This window comes from Synchiropus splendidus, chromosome 1, assembly GCF_027744825.2.
Source record: "Synchiropus splendidus isolate RoL2022-P1 chromosome 1, RoL_Sspl_1.0, whole genome shotgun sequence".
In the NCBI taxonomy this organism is placed as follows: Eukaryota; Metazoa; Chordata; class Actinopteri; order Syngnathiformes; family Callionymidae; genus Synchiropus; species Synchiropus splendidus.
The window spans coordinates 19540469-19558433 of NC_071334.1; the positions used below are offsets into that span (position 1 = coordinate 19540469).

Genomic DNA, 17965 nt, shown 5'->3' on the forward strand with positions numbered 1-17965 from the left:
GAATGAACATAGGAATACTTTCACATAACATTTCAACTTTCTGTTTCAGAAAGCAGTCGACTACACCTGTATTTGAAACGTTATAAATAAAATGAGGCAGATACAAATATAAATAGTTAGGAGCCGCTTTATTATGGAAAGAGAGGCACATACTGCAGTCGTCGAAAACATGTTTCATTATTTCTTCTCTCCTTCCTAACATTGGTGATATGACCTTGGCAATTATCCCCGTAGGTTTGTACGCCGTTTTGTCATCAGGTCTGTCCTGCCTGCCACACAGGTTTATGGACACACCGTCACTGGTCGGGGGTAGGTAACCAAACTTTCACCCACCAATGCTTGGAGAAGTAAGGAAATGAATGAACATGTGACTGGGAGATAATACACTCGTGTGTCAGTGTGTAAGTGAGGTCTTCATCGTTCCGGCTTGGGGGGTGGGGGGGTCTACAGATACAGAGGAAGGTCCTGCTCTACCACCTGGACAGAAGAACATTATGAAAACATTTATGTATTGTTAGTGAACATATATGATCCTGCAAGTTTGCTGCTACTTACGCTGGGATCATCCATGGGTCCATATCTCTTCACTACTTGTCCTTCTCTGTTGATCAGAAACTAGAAAAAATGTATGTATTACCTGATGTTATTGCTACATAATGGTTTTAAAATGTTCTCAATAAGGAACTGTAGAAGTGGTGGGACTTTAATAAGTTAATTACGATTAAATAATTACAACATTATTACGATTAATTAATTACAAGTGCAGGAGTTCCTAGTCCACTGATCACACTGATGCACAAGACACGTTGTAGCTAGGGTGATAACAACAACAACAAACATGGAGGAATCCCTGAACAAAAGCAGCTGTTTGTTTTTGTTCAGGGATGTTTTTCACGACACAATGGCCAGGGTTTCCACTACTCTGAATGTACTTGACATTCTTATAAAATTTACATTCCTATACAAATATTTTCAAGGCATTAAAAGAGGTGTAGTTTAAATAAGGTGATATAAAAACTTGTAGCCACCATCGTGATTTATTGTGCCATTGTCAAACTGATGTACGTATGGGTCCATCATTTGAGTCACTAATATACCAAATTCATTCAAATTGAAAAATGTGGCATCTTGTGGCAAATATTCTTATATCATCAAACTACTATTAATTGAGATTAATTAATCACAAATTCTCTAATTAACTGGATTCATTTTTTAATTGAATCCCACCCCTAATTTAAATGCTTTATTCAAAAGAATTCAAAGAAAAGAAAAAACTACAAAAAATCTGAGTATACATATACAAAAGTGATTTTACCTTGGTGAAATTCCACTTGATACTACTGCAGGAATAAAAACATAATACTTGTGTCAGTAAAGAACTCAAAGGAGGATCCAAAACAAAAAACAGATATGCTCAAAAAATCTACAAAACCTACTTTCCCATGAAGCCTCTTCCATTGGGCTGCTCCTTCAGCCACTTCCACAGAGGATGGGCGTTCTCACCGTTCACATCAATCTTACTGAACATGTCGAACTTGGCATGGTAGGACTCAGCAAACTGCTTGATCTGAGCGTTAGTGCCAGGCTCCTAAATACAAGTAAAAACACAGAGCAGAAAATACAATTAAAGAGGGATGAATGACGTTAAAATGATGACGATCATTCAACATCCGACAGAGTTGACTTTATATTTCCATCATCTGTGTGGTCTGAGTTAAGAATCTGATTTAATCTCTCCCAGCAAGTAAATGTCAAGTCTTACCTGGTTAGCAAACTGATTTGAAGGGAAGGCAAGGATGCGTAAACCTCTCTCAGCGTACTTGGCGTACATCTCCGTAAACTGAGAGTAGTTTACTGGGGTTTTGCCTCATTTAGAGGCAACGTTGGTAATGATGACAACATCTCCCCTGTAAGCACAGACGGCGTAGATAATATAACACAGATGTAACAGAATGATAAACCAATTGGCTGAGACTGAGCAAAAGGTGGAAAGTAACCTGTATTTTTCAAGGGAGACCAAATTGCCATCGATGTCATACGCTGAGAAATTATAAATAGAAGTGGCCCTCTGCCAGTCCTCTGTTGGTGTGGACTGAAAAAAAAAAAAGTAACAGACAGATTGAAGACAAATTTGATTTACAACTTTAGTCCATTTTTAACTTCCCACCAGAGAAAACAAGTAATGTAGCCACAATCGAAGACCTGCAAGATCTTACCAGAGCTGGCAGGAGGACCATGAAAAGGACTGTGGACCCTAACAGGAACATGTCTGCCCTCAGTCAGGTAGTCTGAAGGCAAACCCCGATCCACTACTGAGTTCTCACATGCTCCACACTCTTATATAAACCCTCTGGTAGATCATTAGCCACTGCTGTGATTCTGAAAAAGTCTGACGAGGCGGACCAACAAATCCACTCCATCGACACGTCCTGCAGTCCACAGTTCAGCTGACTCCCGGTACACGTACGCAGACTGCAGCCTCATTATTATAAAAGGCGGGCTGGCTGTTCATGTGGCTGGACAAAGGTCTACCTCAAGCAGCTCAGTCCTTCAACCCCCCAAAAAAAACACTTTAATCTTCTGCATAAACAGGTACTTTTCCAACTGACCCAAAACATTCCAACATTCTCTAAACAACTCAAGTAAACAAGAGACAACTCCTGTCGAACCAGTAGGAAGCCGGATGTTATACAACCAGCAGGAGACTACGTTCATTTGTCACACTGCTGACAACCACCATAAGTCTTTAATGGAACTTCTGAATTTCCTTGAGAAATGCAAACTCACAATGATCAAGAACGTAATTGTGTGATTCAAAAAACGACTTGCCTTCTACGCACATTTGTCAGAGTATGGTTTTACAATGTAATATGTTGATCATATCTTTAACAGACTTTTGAATAACTTAGCGCATTATACTCAGTAGAAAAGCTAACAGGATGAGATTGGCACTTTAGTTCATGAGCAGAACACAGGACTGAACTCCTCTGTCGTCTGGCTCATCTCAATCTGAGTTCTTCTATTGTTGAAACAGAGCGGCAGGTGAAGTAGTGCCTTCTGTCAAATCCTGGTGAAATAATCTGAGGATGAGCATCTCTCAGCAGTGGTTTCTTGGCACAGACTGCAGCTCACTTCAGGGAGGCCCATTAAGGTCGACCAGGGAGCACATGGATTTTCACTTAAAAGAACCTGTCGATGGATAAACTTAAGATAAGATAGAGAAAATAAAGATGAAGATAAAGATGAGTAACGCACAAAACGTATGAACGTGAGTAGTTAAAACCGACATTCATTCAGCACTGGATTTTAAGGTTCATTGCGGTGCTACACATATGACCATAGCAATATCATATACGCCAATACATGCTTCAATAATACGAGACCATAACGGATTGTTGTCGTTCCTCCTAGGGCTGAAGTCACGTGCGTCAGGGTGATAACATCGCGAACTGCCAGCGTGGAGGGCGACTGATAATTGAACGGCCATCTCAACTGTTGTTCGGGCTAAAACGATTGTAAACACGTACTGAAGATGCACTGGCGATCCACATCCAGAGATGTGAATCCTAACAAGACAGTAACATGCATGAAACATGTCACAAAATGGTGAAAGTCAAAATTGGACACTGATTTAAGTTCATAAATCGAGTTTCCACTTTACCGTTAAGGACAAAACAAAAAACAGTACCGTCGCCAGCAGCACCGAACTCCCTACCACCGCAGCTATAGTCAAAAGGACACATAAGGGCCTCATTTTGACCAAAAATCTGAAGGCATGTGTCTAAACAACAGTCACATTGTAGCTACCGACTCCTCCCTGCGGTCTGTTGTGAAACATGGCTCAGACACCTTCACAGTGATGCTTATTTGTTTTTCATACAACATAATAATTGACATTTTCACACCAAACTAGATAAAGGTATATTCATTTTGGTTTTGAATGTGTATCCTTTTTTTTTTTAATCACGCGATATGTTTCCTTGCTTGTGCTTGCGTCATAACTCTGCGCCCGCAGACGATTAAACGTGCGCCACAGAGAACAAGAACTAAACGCCGAAAAAAACATTAGCGATTTAATTCTCTGTCGGATCTTTGAATACTTGAGGAAGTATGGATGACGAGGAGGAAACATACCGACTATGGAAGATTCGTAAAACGATCATGCAGGTGATTTATTTTATTGTTGTTGTGTTTTAGCTAGTTAGCTTAGCATTTCGTGTTGTTGAAAACTGAAAGAAAACCGTCGTTTTGATGTTTTATTGCCGCTTGACTTGTGTTGAAGCAGCAACATAAATGGTACACAAGTAAAGCCACGACTCGCGAACTCATTAAAATTGACATTGAAGTTTTGTGTCGAAATAAACAGTCTCGCACATGAATATCTCTGGTATAAAACGCACGCCGTCGTGTTACTCGTCTTGTCCCACAGTTGTGCCACGACAGAGGCTACTTAGTGACCCAGTATGAGTTGGATCAGACGCTTGACGAATTCAAGACCCAGTTTGGTGACAAGCCGAGTGAAGGCCACCCCAGACGCACCAACCTCAATGTGCTGGTGGCACACAATGATGACCCAACTGACCAGATGTTTGTCTTCTTCGCAGGTAGATCAAAGTGCAATGCTTTAATGAACTGTAAGGAGGCTCACCTCTTTCTTTAGTCATTGAGATTGATTTAATTCACTGGTAGTCACACTTGTTCTTCTATCATGATAAAACGATATGGTTGTCTTTTTTGTGGATGAATTAGAGCACATAAATGTAATGCATATACAAGGCGGTTGCTATGGCCTATACCCCAGTCACTGCTTTCTCTTCCTGCAGAGGAACCCAAGGTTGGAATAAAGACCATCAAAATGTACTGCCAAAAGATGCAAGAGGAGAACGTCACACGGGCCATCATAGTGGTCCAGATGGGCATGACACCATCTGCTAAACAGGTGAGTTTAAAACACAATTTTCTGCCTTTTTTTGGTAAGGTTGTGTTGACAGTTCCCCCCCAAAAATGCCTTTTCAGTCTTTGGTGGATATGGCACCCAAGTATATACTGGAGCAATTCCTACAGCAGGAGCTGCTCATTAACATCACGGAACATGAGGTAGACGACCTATTTTCACTTCTGTTCAGGCACCACCTGGTCACTACCCTAAAATGTGATATTTTTTTAATTGTATTTTTTTTGTGGTTAAGCTTGTTCCAGAACACAACGTGATGACAAAAGAAGAAGTCACTGAGCTACTGGCACGATAGTATCCTTTCGTACATGTGATGGCTAATTTTTACTTACTGTTTACTTATTCTACTGGTTTCTTTCTTTTATGTATTTGCTTCAAGATTTTACTTAACACTTTGATCTTAGTAAACTGAAGGAGAGTCAGCTGCCGAGGATCCAGGCTGGAGACCCTGTGGCTCGATACTTTGGATTGAAAAGGGGACAGGTTATTTTGAACAATGAAAAGAACTTAATTTTAGTCAGTTGGACAAATTCCATTTTTTAAGCTTGTTTCTACAATTTAAAAGTATCAGATAAACTTTGTATGACACATCAATACAGAGCGACAAAAGTGGTCAATTTTGAACCATCCTCTCCTTGTGGAGAGATGTGAATGAGAGGACAAATTGAGACTTTGACCCCGATTTCCTCCAGGTGGTGAAAATCATCAGGCCGAGTGAAACCGCAGGAAGGTACATCACATATAGACTGGTGCAATGACAGGTAAGTTACACATTGATAGCGGTGGAGCACGCAGTATTTTACTGAATGCATTACTCTTACATTTCAGATGCTGGTTCAAATCAAGTGATTGTTTAACTTGTCTGGACTCACCTGTTTACTTTGCTCCTTAACATGTTTCTTAAAATAAAGATTTAAAATGACTTGTGAACCTTCCATTTGTTCTAGTAACCAAACTCTCACCTCCCAGTGAACAATCACGGTGTTTTTTACATTGAACTTCTATACAAATTAATCCAAGTCACACAACCCTAATGGAAAAAAAACTAAAGTATGTAGCCTAATGGGCAGAAATGACGCACCACCTCAACACTTTTAAAATATATTTATTAAAAATCAGGGACTTAAATCAATGTAGACACTTATTAGAAACGTCTTAAAATGTTTTGTGCAGCAAATGTAACCGCTGCACCGTCTCCGCCCAACCGTTAAAGCTTTTTATACCATTTGTGATAATTTAGGAAAACAAACTCATTAAAAAGAGTGCACAGTGTAGATGCAAATGTCACTAGAAAACATGATTTGGCAGACGAACCCTGTGAAGTTTAAACAGCGTGTTAAGGTAAAAAAAAAATCTGCCACTTTAACTATTTACAGTATAATTATTAGACTGACTAGACAAACTCCGGCTCACTTTCTCTGTTCCGGCTCAGGGGTAAGGTCTTCCCACATAAGCGGCCAAGTGGGTGTCCCAATAGGTTTGTTACCAAGGACCTGGGGTGTTTGTTGTTGGACTGGTTCATATTGAGCTCAGCCAGAGAGACGCTCAAACTCTTGTCAGCCTGATCATCGTCGTCGTCGTCGTCATCATCATCCTCATCGGGGGGTCCAGATTGTGGCAGGGCTGGCTGATCCTCTTCTCCAGCCTCATGGTCTGAATCGGCTGCAGCTTGGCTGGACAGGTCCAGACTGTCTCTGTTGCTCAGCTGGTCATCATCCACACTCACCTGGCTTTCCTGTTTCACCAGCACCCGTTGGCTGCTTTGGTCCAGCTCTGTGTCAGAAAGTTGTTCACTGGAGCCACGGGATCCTGAAGAGGTGCCTAAAGGAGAGAAGACCCATAGTGTAGACTCAGCAGTCCAATAGCTGATATCAGACATTATCATTTGGAGGAAATGGCAAACATACCACATCCCTCATTCAGTTTATCTGAAATACTGCTCCTCTGATCTCCATCTCTGTCCTCTTCATCTGCTGAGCTTCTCATCTTGTCCTCAGTATCACCACTCTTGAAAGATGAAATAAACACAGCTCAGATCATTTAAGTGTCAATCACAGAGGAAGAAAATCCAGACAGGTCCCAGTGCATTATGGGACCTGTCTGGACTAGACGATGTAGAATTAAAGCCGAATTTGGGACATCTGTATCATAGTTGCTAAATCCCACCATCATTCACCATCAAGACTCACCTGCTCAATGGAGACCGAATCCGAGCGGCAGGTTTTGTGTTGCTGAGACGTTTTGGACTGGAAGATGTGAGGATAGAAGACAATCAAAGCCTCGATGATCCGGGCCTGGTGGGGGTAGTCCACCAGAGAAGACAGTGATATTGTGGCCCCAGTAGGACGTGGACGCATCAGGGAGGGTCCGAATACAATGCCCAAGCTGTGAGGAGTCATCTTGTTGTCCTCTTCCAGTTCAACAATCCTACAAGCAGTCAAGGTGAAATGATGACAGTGCAATACATTTTGATATTTACATAAATGGGCGTGAATGCAGACCTCCCGAGGTGACGGAAGAGGTAGCGTAGTGTCATAATGTTCGCCTTGGGCAGTTCTGTCAAAAGCAATTTGAGCTTCTCCACCAGGATGAGAACCTCAGGCTCAGTGCTGAGACCTCGATCCACCAAAGGAGGACTTCCCGACTCTGCTGCCTCTGTAGCGTCTCCCACAGTCTGCAGACTTTCTTTAGCCAATCCCATCAGACTGTTGTACAGACGGAATGGCAGGATTGGCTCTGGCAGCTGGCGTACAAGAGAAGAAGGAAACAAAAGTGCAGTCATGTCATTAAATACAGATATTTACTGCCAACAAACTGTATGAACAATTACATGAACCTGGGTTCTGTGTAAACATGCAGACAACTTATTTTGTTATTCAATATACAATATAGAAGTTTCAAACTAATGTTTATGGAATTTAATATGGCAATTATTAATTGTGGTTAAATGTGTACCCTGTCTGCTTCAATTTGAAATGCAATGGACCATTTGAAGGCAACAATGGCATTACTGAAGACGCTTTAAACTTTAAAAACGCTTATTAGTACCTGTCGCAGGTAAAGCTTCAGAACATTGCTGATGTCGTGAGGGGAGCACTGTGAGAGCTCCACAAGCTCCTTGCCGTTTTCAAAAGCCTGACAGAGCTTTTCCACACGTGTCTTCACTCCGTTCACTCTGTAAATGCCCTGTACGCAGCAAACAATCAGCAGGGATGCAATGAAAATGATTCAAAAGAATACCCAGCCTCACCTTCAACTTCAGGGCTCGTCTGTCTATCTCCGAGACACATTTGGTGATGATAAAAGGAATGCCTTCACTGGCACTGCAGGCCACCTGCGAGAACTCCCGGCCAAACAGCTGCAGTCGACCCTGCAGCTTCTTGTGACCACACTGAATGGCCAGAGTTTCCAGACAGCGCTTGTGACAGGCCAGGAAGCACTAAATACAGGAGAGGGTGTGAACTCAACGCTGCTATTCAATAAGATGCTGCCCAAAACCGTTCAGAAAGGAACAGACCTCCTCACACTCTGCGCCCTGAAAGTACACGTAGCTGTCACACTCGCGACACTTGGCCGGCGTCCTCAGCTTCCTCAGCCGGTGGGTTTTGGCTGCTTTAGAAAGGCCTATGTTACGGAAAGGCCTGGTTGACACCACCACGTCTGGATCCATGCCATTAATGTCTGAGGAAGAATTATCCACAATGTGTACACGACAAACAAGCGAAATAAGGCCTTTTGTTTTTAAGCGTCAAACTCACTTGCGCTTTCAAAAGAAGCAACGTTCCCGTCTTTCTCATCTGCATCGTCAATCGAAGACACACTGCCAGTGGATGATGGCCGAGCTATTTTGCAAATGTCGGCTAGTTAGTGATGTAAACAGGACATCAGTGTTATTCTGACTAATAATAAATATGAAGTCCAAATTAATGCGCACACCTGTGCTAGCTGTTGGAGACTCCAGTCCACCGTCGCCTGTGACACTGTCATCACTCACCGTGGAGCCCCAGGATTTGTGGCCTCGTCCTGTCCAGAGCAGAGAATCATGTAGGTCAGTGATTCTGAACCATAGGGCTGGGGCCCATGGTTGGGCCGCGAGCACCCGCTGCTAAAAGTTTTTTTCATTTTACACCTTTGGGCCGTGAGACGCTCAGTTTTGATACATTAGCCATGTATGGTGGGAGTAGTGTGTCTCTGCATTGACTTGACAGCTGCAAATCTGTGATAGTGAACAGCTACGGAAAAGAAGCAGTTTTGAAAATGGCGATACTTTGACTTTATATTGTCTTTGGAGTTTAAACAAAAGATATTCTTTTTATTTTATGATATTTAGACATGGTTTTATCATATTTATTTTATTCCGAATTTTTTCAGTTTTTCCAATTTTCTTAACAGTTTGAATCAAGTGTATTGTTTCTCCTTTTTTCTTTAGTAATTTTGATGAATATGACGTGCATCTGGTTCTGCTGCTGCTTGGACTTTTATGATATGATGATAAATATGAAGATCAAGTAATGGTTTCATGTCATTTCGCAAGGTTTTGCTTTGTTTATGTGTAAGTAGATTAAATATAGTTATTGATCACAAATGAAATCAACAGTCATGAATCAGTCCTAGTACTTGAATGAGCCCCGGACCCATTTGTTCGGGGAAACGTGGGCCCCTGGATCAAAAAGGTTCAGAACCCCTGATTTAGGTGACAGTCGGAGGAAACACTGACAATAGAGGAAGTGTCACTCACGCCTGCGCTGCAGCTCTGCATCCCTGTTATCCACAGACGTTTGTGTGGCAGACCTGTCAGTGCTGCTGCTCTGCTCAGTGTTGACACTGTCATTTCTCCGTCTTTGGCTGTGCCTGCAAAAAGTGCAGAAGGGCAAAAAAAAGAAGTGATATCTGTCCTACCCACTGGTGTTGGTTCTTTAGCTAAAACCTTACGGAGACATGGAGCTGCAGGGGGAGTAGGCTTCAAATGTGTAGCAGACCGCTGGCTGGTCTGGAAGTTGCAGGTCTCGCACATGGGCAGCGTATTGCTGACCAGGGTCATACAGTTTACTACTCTCACACAGAGTCTGGTAATGAACAGGTAAGGCCACTGTCTGCATGTGCATGAGCTGGTAGTAGGAGATGGTGGCCTGTCGGACAGGGTGGGGAAGAAACATTTGGCATATGATGCCGCTAGGAGTCATGATAGTAAGAATTAATTCTAAGAGTTTGTTCTGACCGATCGGAGGGTCTGGTCACTTTGTTTGATGATGTCCTGCAGCTGTCGCAGCACAGTCACCTTTGTGTGCTCCAACTCCATCATCTGAGCTGTGGCATCCGCTATACACGTCCTGTAGGTGGCCTCAGCCTCATCTGCCTACAGAGCCAAACAAGCCATCAGTGATGTGATACAAGGAAGGAGATCATATGTCAGAGTCAGAGATTCGAGGCCTGTCACACACTTCACTACAGTAGGAGAAAAACTAAAATCAATGAGGATTTACGATACAGTGATGTGTAGCAGCAAATAATGAAGAGGTATTCAATAAAGACTTCTGAACGGTGTAAAAATTTTCATCCTGCTAATATTTCTTAGTTGTGATACATACCTTGTTTCTAGCTTCTTCCTCCAGACGCTTCTTCTTCTCCAGTGACTTGGCTGTCGATCCTCCCCCGTCCTCTTCAGCCCGACTGGTAGCACATTTGGCTTTATCATACTCCTCGCAGCGTGTCATGAAGGTTTGTTTTGCCTTCCTCAGGTTTGCCTCACACTCCATCTGAGTAGGTCAAATACCATAGTTGGGTTTTTAAACATGGCGTAATTTCATGTGGTCCAACCTAGCGAGGCATAGCTCTTACAAGCTTTCTCTTGGCTCTGACCCACTGCTCCTTAAGGTCCTTCCGCCTCTTTTCATGCTCATGTTTGCGCTGCATCAGAGGCTGCACACATTTTTTAAAAAAAGATCATCACGAATAATAGTCCTGCAGAGTTGATCACATGCTATTAGTAGTACCTGGATAAAGGTTTGTGTGTGCAGGGTTGTGTTGGCCTGCTGCAGGCCCACACTCTGCTCCTGGTCTTGTTCTAGAGCCAGCGAGTAGATGGAGAAGAGGGGCATGTGGGGCTGAAAGAGGGGACATAGTCATTGGGATTGATTACTTAAAGGATTCCAGTCAGTGTAATATCTCTGGGTAAAACTTACATGGGTGATGTTGTGTTTGCAGGATTGGTATAATCGCTGGAGCCCTTTGGAAAACTCCATCTCTGTGAACATGACAGGACACAGGGAACACAATCAATAAAACATGTTTGTTACATATAATTTTTGTGAAGACTTACCCAAGGAGGTTCGCTTTTCCACGTAACAGATTAGGTCTTTCATGTACTTTGAGATGGTTTTGGCGTAAAGTAGAGCAGATTCAACTCCACCCTCACTGCGCTGGAGGATCATATCCACCTCCTCGACTCCGCCTGCACATAAACAAAATTGTTTTACATTACATTTCATTGAAATTAAAATCCCTTACACAGCCAAAATGTTCCCTACAGTTTTAAACATTGTGTAAAATATCAAGGTATTCCGGTGAAAATGAAACTCAATATAAATTGATAGATCTCAGGAGTGGATTGAGGATCAAAGGTACCAAATGTGGAACAGGAAAGACATTCAAGTTCAATGATTTAAAAAAAATGTAATAAAAATTGATGACACTGAAAACAAGACAATGTGAGAGGAGTGATTTCATGATCAACAGCCCACCCATGTCATGTAGTTCACTCCTGAATGTGCCTCCTTCACCTGCCTGTCCAGCTGCAACGCATAGGTTCTCCATGGACTGCACAGAACAATTTGGATCATTAGCTGGACAGCGCTCAAGATCAGGTCGCGTGCAAGTGTCATGATGCACAATTTGAATTGTTATTGGAGACCTTTAACCACTTCTTGATCAATACCTTCTTCAGTCATTTGCATAAGTTGTCTTTGATTGAGCTGAGGAATTTATGGTAACAGACATTTGTGGCTTCAGGCAAGAGACATGATCCTCAACTCAACAAATTCTATTATAAATACAATAGAAGAATAGAATAGCCTTAATTGTCATTATACCTCAAGTAGTAAGAACGAAATTGAAGACATTCTTTGTATTTTTATCTTGAACTTCTTTTTTTAACTTAAGTTACCCATCCATGAAGTCTTTGCTTATGACATCACATTGAATAATGTAGTGCGAATGGAATTATTGAAGCACTGAAAAGCGTTCTCTTTAAATAAACTTCATATGCAACTAATGCATTTTTATTTTTTTATGCATTATATGAATTGAAGGTCCCAACAAATATTAAATAGCACTCAACATGGAAGAGGTTACAATCAGTACAAACAAGGGAAGCAGAGAATGACTCGATTGGTTGTACAACTCTTGGATGGGAAACAAGCGAACTCACCCGGCTCTTCTCAGTGGGCAGCAGTGAGAGCAAAGTGCTGCTGTCCACCTCACCCATCAGCAGCTCAGACACACTAAAGGACACAGACACAATTGCATGCTGATGTCAGGCACTGAAAGATTAATCATAAAGCATACAATAATAAGGTATAGCAGAGAGCTATTAGAGAAAAATGTTTTAGATGTGAAAGCCTCATGTTATGTTCGTTCCCCGACTTAAAGAACCAGAGAGTATAATTCCAGTGCACAAATCAAGTCATTTGAAAGTGGTGTCCTCTGTCAACATGAGAGGAAAGTGAAATACACATCTTGGTGAGTCTCCGCCCACAGATGTGATTAAACACAGGAAGAGTAAAGGACAGAAAATGAGGAAGCAGACGTGGCAGGCACATTTCAACTGTCTGTGTGTGATCACTTCCTCCTAAAGTTACAACAAACATCCAAGTCAGGACAGAGACTGAGCATGTGACAGATGAACCTTTTCTGGACTCATTTGAAAACATTTCTTGTTGGTAACAAAAAGTACTTGGTTCAGAAACAACAGCATCAACATTTTTTTTGTAACCAGCACAGAACATTTTCTACCTCCGGTTTCTTAGATGTGAAAAAAAAAAAAAAAACACTTCCTGTTTTTAGCTGCTGTTTTTAAACATTTCAACAAGATCCTGAATCATTAACGCATTGACTGAGCATTAAATTATTTTGAAAATAAAGTGACAATAGGAATTATTCTATTACATCAAGTCATACAATTTTATTAATAAAAATCACACATTAAACAAAAAAGAAGCACCACCTTTCCATGACCCAAATTTGCCTACTGTGAAAACAGAAACTTTGAGCTAGAAAAGACAGGTTTAAGATTTGAATTATACAGCATGTCAGTAAAGGCTCTTCATCTTGTCAAAAATTATATAAAGGCAATTGAGATTTGTCTTTCATCAGACTTGTTCTGTTGTACTCAGTAGTTATCAAGTTTCACACATCATGCAAACTTAAACCACTGGCATCATTTATGGGACTAAATTAACATAACAGTACATTAACTAAAATGTGTTAATGCAATCCTCATAGGTTCATTATCTTTACATTGGCTTTTGTAATATATCTTGTAAATGGTAAAGAAACTTTATAGACACCATGTGCCATATTTTGAGGTGGCTGCAGCGGTCTTGAAGAATTAATTTTGTACAATCTGTCAAGCATGGGAACCAAAAAAATCAGGAGTTATAGATAATACTATATCAAATACAGAACTCAGACCAATTCATTTTGATGAAAAAGAAACAGGTCACCTGCCTACTACTTTTAAACATAAGAACAGAAGATTCAATTCAAAGCGCTAAGGTGATATTCCGAAGACTTACTTGCTGCTGAAAGCCACTGCAATCGTCTCAATGGCTTTCTCAAAGTCTTTTTTGTCTCCATCGTTGCTTGCTTCATAGTGGAAACCTAAGAAATGCAATTTATTAATAATTTTATTTATTCATTTATTATAGTAAAACGATAGATAGATGGATGGATAGATGGATGGATGGATGGATCAGAATCACAACAACAGTGAAACATCTAAACAAAATTAGCAACAGGAAGTGATAAGTTACCAACCTTTGACCTTTGAGATAAGTTTCCCAGCTGCTGTCAGGATCTCCACGGTGTTGAGCAGAGGGTAAGTGCTGATGACTTGGCGCAGAACTCTGAGCACCTCACCAAGACACTCATGGGCAACAGGGCGCTGACTTTCTTTACCTAAGAGCAGGGACAAGATCAAGAGGGGACACAATGAAATATATAAATATTTTGAAGACAATAGCCAATGAAGTCGAATGCAGTGAAAAAACTGTTTAAATTACAAGGAAATAATTAAGCTGCTGTAGGAAGGAAAACAAAAATTCTGAAATGTTTTCCAGAATCGTATCACCAATACTTATTTTTCCCAAAATAAATTGTCCTCTTACTTGGATCTTTGCTCGACGTGGTTGCTCTCTTTATTTCATGTTTTAACTCGTTCGCCTACTCACAGAGGGCATGGTGGCCAAATCTACAGCAGTTTTCCAGATAATATAGAAAAGCTAATTTGACTCAGGCTTCATTTGACTATGAACATGTGCTGGATTATTGCTGACTAATGTTGTACATTTTTCTTTTTGATATGTCACAAAGACACAGCAAGGCTACTGATGGAGGAAGTGTGGACAAGGCTCTTCTGTCAGATAATATCCATTGTGGTTTCCTGTTTGGCAAGCTTGAGTAGATACCTTAGGACTATAATAAAGAGATGGCGCACAGAATATCCGATAAAAAAAAAAAAAAAAAAAAATTGTCCTCAACACTACCTTCCAGGCAAGTCTTAAGACGAGGATAAGAGCCATTACTTTAAAATGACAAAATAATGCAATGCATAGTTAATACATAGTAAATGTTTGTTTTGGGAGGAGCCCACTACAAACATAAAGTTGGCTTCCTGCTCAAGTCAAGATGTGGCCGCGGTTTGGTGCGGAAACGTTGCACTTTATTGGAGGGAAGAAAATGAAGCGACTGGTTGGGGTGCGCGTGAACTCTTCCTTGTCGTCTCTAACTGTCATTTGCAAAACACACATGCTGCAAGAGTGAGAGATGAAGCAAGCCACTTGGAAGATTAAACACAAAATGGAAATGACTCAAATGAAGTTGCTCTGTGACATTGATTCAAGCAGCACCTGCAGTAGGCTACGTCTGCTCCTTGACTGGGGACCATCTAGCTCACTCAACATTTAGCAATTCATATCAATGTTGCCATTTACAGATTAAATTAAAGGGAAAAATGAGTGACTTCAGTTGGGGTTACAGGACTTATTTAATCAAAAAATGTACTTAAGCTTTATTTATTTTCAGAATCAAGTTCACTGGTACTATGCTAAAGCATTTGGTATTACACAATCTTGATGCAAAGTCAATATCACATTGACAACAAATTGTGTATGACAGAAAATAAATATCCACATTAAATATTTGAGTCATAAGGTTCAAATATGCCAGCAGGCATAACACTACTAACACTACTTTGTGTGGTGACCTGGATAACTGAGCCCTCTCACAAATATTTGAGTTTTGGCTGTCAACGCAATTACCTTCTGCCAGTACCACATCCTTCAGCTTCTCCACAGCCTCAGCAAAACGTGCCACGTCTCTAAGCAGGGCTGGAATGTCTTCAACCTCGATGGCAGTGCTCTCGGGACCCTCAGGTGGTGAAGTGGGAGTTGTAGCTCCTTTACCCTGAACTTTACTCAGGACCCACGACTGCAATGGGAATCCTGAAAATTGGCATCGAAACTTTTAAATGCTTACCTAAATAATGGCTCAATAATGACAGAAGGTCGAGAGGAAGGCAAAAGGGGAGATTTATGGATGTGGTGAAGGAGGACATGAGGTTTGTAGGTTTGAGAGAAGAGGAAGCAGAGGACAGGGTGAGATGGAGGAGGATGATCCGCTGTGGCCACCCCTGAAGGGAGAAGCCAAAAGGAAAAGAAGAATGACAAAAACTAAATGACATTAATAGCTTTTTCATAAAAATAATAAAATTGGATTTTGTCAACAGATACATATCTACTTAATTATTTCTACATGTGCATCAATTGCATAATTATATGGTGATTCAATTGCAGTTGCATACCTTTTGTAAAATGTGTCATTTTCCGGTGGCATCAATGTTGATGCCACTTCAGGAAAAACCATCTTAATAATTAGTTTTAATTTGGGCTAAATATGTTTAGTTAAAAATAGTTAAAATTAAGGGGAAAAAACAACATTCAATTGAATGAATTTAAAGAAAATGACTAACAAAAACAGTAAGCAACACAATTTAGTCACTAAATATGGTCAGTCAAGAACTCCTTTTTGCAGTCCCAGAAAACACAACCAAGTCAGAACAGTTGAGCTGGTAATAGCCATATTGCTGTATGCAGTCTGCTTGAATATTTTAAATTAAACCTTTGAATCTAAATATGATGACAATGACTCTGGTAATGGTAATGGTAAAATGATGGACCTGCAGCACTGGCATGTCTACTCAAGGCAGTTGGTCTCCTCATGGTGACCGCAGGAGACTGGCCACCCACTCCTTGCACGGCAGGCATCTTGTTGTGTTGGATGTTGGGTGTGGCTGGACAGGACAGGGAAGGATCCGGGAGACTAGCGGAATTTGGTGTGAGCATCAGTGAGGAGGACGAAGGTAAGGACGAGAGGGTGGAATCACCAGCATCCCGCCGAGACTGCTCCTGGAGGATCGAGAGCTGCGAGGCAGGGGGGAGGTAGAACGGCATCACATGATATTGACAGTAATATTTGATGCTGCTCCAGCGCTGGGCTCAAGGCCTCGAACACAAACAGTAGCGTTTAAAGTAAACACACACGTGACACATTTCACAAGATCCTGTGCGTTGTGGTGCAACAACTTCCTGCCTGCACTGAGGGGTGTAGTAAAGGCACCGATGGGTAAGGAAATATACGTCACAACGTCGAAGAACAGTACCATTTGGACACAAAATGTGATGAATAATATGAAGCGCATACCCGTTTAAGCCACACGCTGTGTTTGTTGGGCGGTTTGTCCAGCTCGCCTCCTCTTTTAGTCTCTATTCTTTTTTTTTTTTTTTTTTTTACTTTTGGAGTAAAGTTTGTAGCTACTTTTAGTGCCACGTTTAAGCATGATAAAGACAAGACATATGGTACTTCACCACAAAAGAATGTTTAACTGCATATATACACGGCAGTTAACTGTTTACCCTGTTTAAAATGCAGGAATACAGTACGCGCAGTCCACGTCACGGGCACAAAAGCGCACACATATTCTGCCTCTCTCTCTCTCTGACAACTCACCGACGAGGCGCTGGTGTAAGGGCCCGGGCTTCCCGCTCGACTCTTCTTAGAGATGGAGGGCGTCTTTATCAGTTCCCGTTTCTTCCTGCTGAACATCTTCAGGGTCCCTTTCCCGTCCATGCCGGCCTCCTTGAGCTTGACACACAGACCCCCCACCCACCCCCCGACTCTCCACTTCGATGCTGTTCCGCCGGTGCTCAGCGGGACCTCGGTTCCATCCAAGCCGATCTTGAGCCACAAGTGAGTGTCGGTCTTCCTCCTCTTGCTGCTGCTGTCACTCATCGAGCCGCGCAGACTCAATGACTCTCAACGCACGCGGCACTGCGCTCGTCGCGACATCCGCTGAGAAGTTCCCCCTCGGGTCAGTGAGCCCTTATCGCATTACTTTTTCGACTTAATGCCGCCCATTTTCTAGCTGCGCGTCACATTCAACAACATTCGGGACTTCGTCCTCGTCACACACCTTTTCTTCCCGTCTGATCAGAGGGATCAATTACTACGTGTCCTACACCTGTGTGTTTGCACCGCATGACTCAGGAGTCCAATAACCTTCCGCAGCATCCGACACCTGTCCCAGCGGTGAAGATAGCGCCGCCCTCGGCTACACCTTCCTGACCAAAGGATAATGCACATTGTGGACTGCGTGGGGGAAAGCAGACTGCTATAGTTGACTGGGTGTTCTGCATCTGTGGTCATGAGATGAGATGATGTTAAACAGCTCAGCCCAGA

At 41.9% G+C, this 17965-nt stretch overlaps 3 protein-coding genes across 6 annotated transcripts; 1 reads left to right on the top strand and 2 right to left on the bottom strand.

The window, feature by feature from the left end:
* Window positions 1-126: 126 nt before the first annotated feature.
* gpx4a (glutathione peroxidase 4a) lies at window positions 127-3829 on the bottom strand. Of its 3 annotated transcripts, none has more exons than XM_053869501.1 (7): window positions 3662-3829; window positions 1998-2092; window positions 1763-1907; window positions 1437-1588; window positions 1316-1340; window positions 556-615; window positions 127-477 (listed from the first exon to the last, which is right to left on the bottom strand). In XM_053869501.1, the coding sequence occupies exons 1-7, from the start codon at window positions 3752-3754 to the stop codon at window positions 445-447; spliced, it is 603 nt and encodes a 200-aa protein (XP_053725476.1). In that variant the 5' UTR covers window positions 3755-3829; the 3' UTR covers window positions 127-444. The 3 variants fall into 3 exon arrangements, with proteins under 3 accessions (XP_053725476.1, XP_053725477.1, XP_053725478.1); XM_053869502.1 differs by having other exon boundaries at window positions 3689-3828; XM_053869503.1 differs by lacking the exon at window positions 3662-3829 and adding an exon at window positions 2217-3616.
* Window positions 3830-3992: 163 nt separating this feature from the next.
* polr2eb (RNA polymerase II, I and III subunit E, b) lies at window positions 3993-5861 on the top strand. Its single transcript, XM_053869500.1, has 8 exons — window positions 3993-4167; window positions 4430-4604; window positions 4824-4939; window positions 5017-5097; window positions 5190-5248; window positions 5359-5437; window positions 5647-5715; window positions 5783-5861. The coding sequence occupies exons 1-7, from the start codon at window positions 4111-4113 to the stop codon at window positions 5710-5712; spliced, it is 633 nt and encodes a 210-aa protein (XP_053725475.1). The 5' UTR covers window positions 3993-4110; the 3' UTR covers window positions 5713-5715; window positions 5783-5861.
* Window positions 5862-6043: 182 nt separating this feature from the next.
* Window positions 6044-17598, bottom strand: arhgap45b (Rho GTPase activating protein 45b). Of its 2 annotated transcripts, none has more exons than XM_053869499.1 (24): window positions 17237-17598; window positions 16407-16650; window positions 15490-15672; window positions 13988-14128; window positions 13747-13831; window positions 12381-12453; window positions 11695-11770; window positions 11274-11405; window positions 11137-11198; window positions 10948-11058; window positions 10793-10873; window positions 10543-10710; window positions 10173-10310; window positions 9887-10083; window positions 9693-9805; window positions 8891-8977; window positions 8713-8796; window positions 8472-8635; window positions 8205-8393; window positions 8003-8140; window positions 7456-7697; window positions 7144-7381; window positions 6862-6961; window positions 6044-6775 (listed from the first exon to the last, which is right to left on the bottom strand). In XM_053869499.1, the coding sequence occupies exons 1-24, from the start codon at window positions 17516-17518 to the stop codon at window positions 6348-6350; spliced, it is 3756 nt and encodes a 1251-aa protein (XP_053725474.1). In that variant the 5' UTR covers window positions 17519-17598; the 3' UTR covers window positions 6044-6347. The 2 variants fall into 2 exon arrangements, with proteins under 2 accessions (XP_053725474.1, XP_053725473.1); XM_053869498.1 differs by having other exon boundaries at window positions 8713-8814.
* Window positions 17599-17965: the final 367 nt, after the last annotated feature.

Excerpts from the sequence above, each read along its gene's own strand:
- polr2eb (XM_053869500.1), top strand. The coding sequence starts at position 4,111 with ATGGATGACGAGGAGGAAACATACCGACTATGGAAGATTCGTAAAACG. Across the intron at positions 5,098-5,189 it reads TTAACATCACGGAACATGAG|CTTGTTCCAGAACACAACGT; the intron begins GTAGACGACCTA and ends TTTGTGGTTAAG. Across the intron at positions 5,249-5,358 it reads ACTGAGCTACTGGCACGATA|TAAACTGAAGGAGAGTCAGC; the intron begins GTATCCTTTCGT and ends CTTTGATCTTAG.
- arhgap45b (XM_053869498.1), bottom strand. The coding sequence starts at position 17,518 with ATGAGTGACAGCAGCAGCAAGAGGAGGAAGACCGACACTCACTTGTGG. Across the intron at positions 14,129-15,489 it reads GGATGTGGTACTGGCAGAAG|GTAAAGAAAGTCAGCGCCCT; the intron begins GTAATTGCGTTG and ends CCCTGCTCTTAG. Across the intron at positions 8,636-8,712 it reads TGCTTCTTTTGAAAGCGCAA|ACATTAATGGCATGGATCCA; the intron begins GTGAGTTTGACG and ends ATTCTTCCTCAG.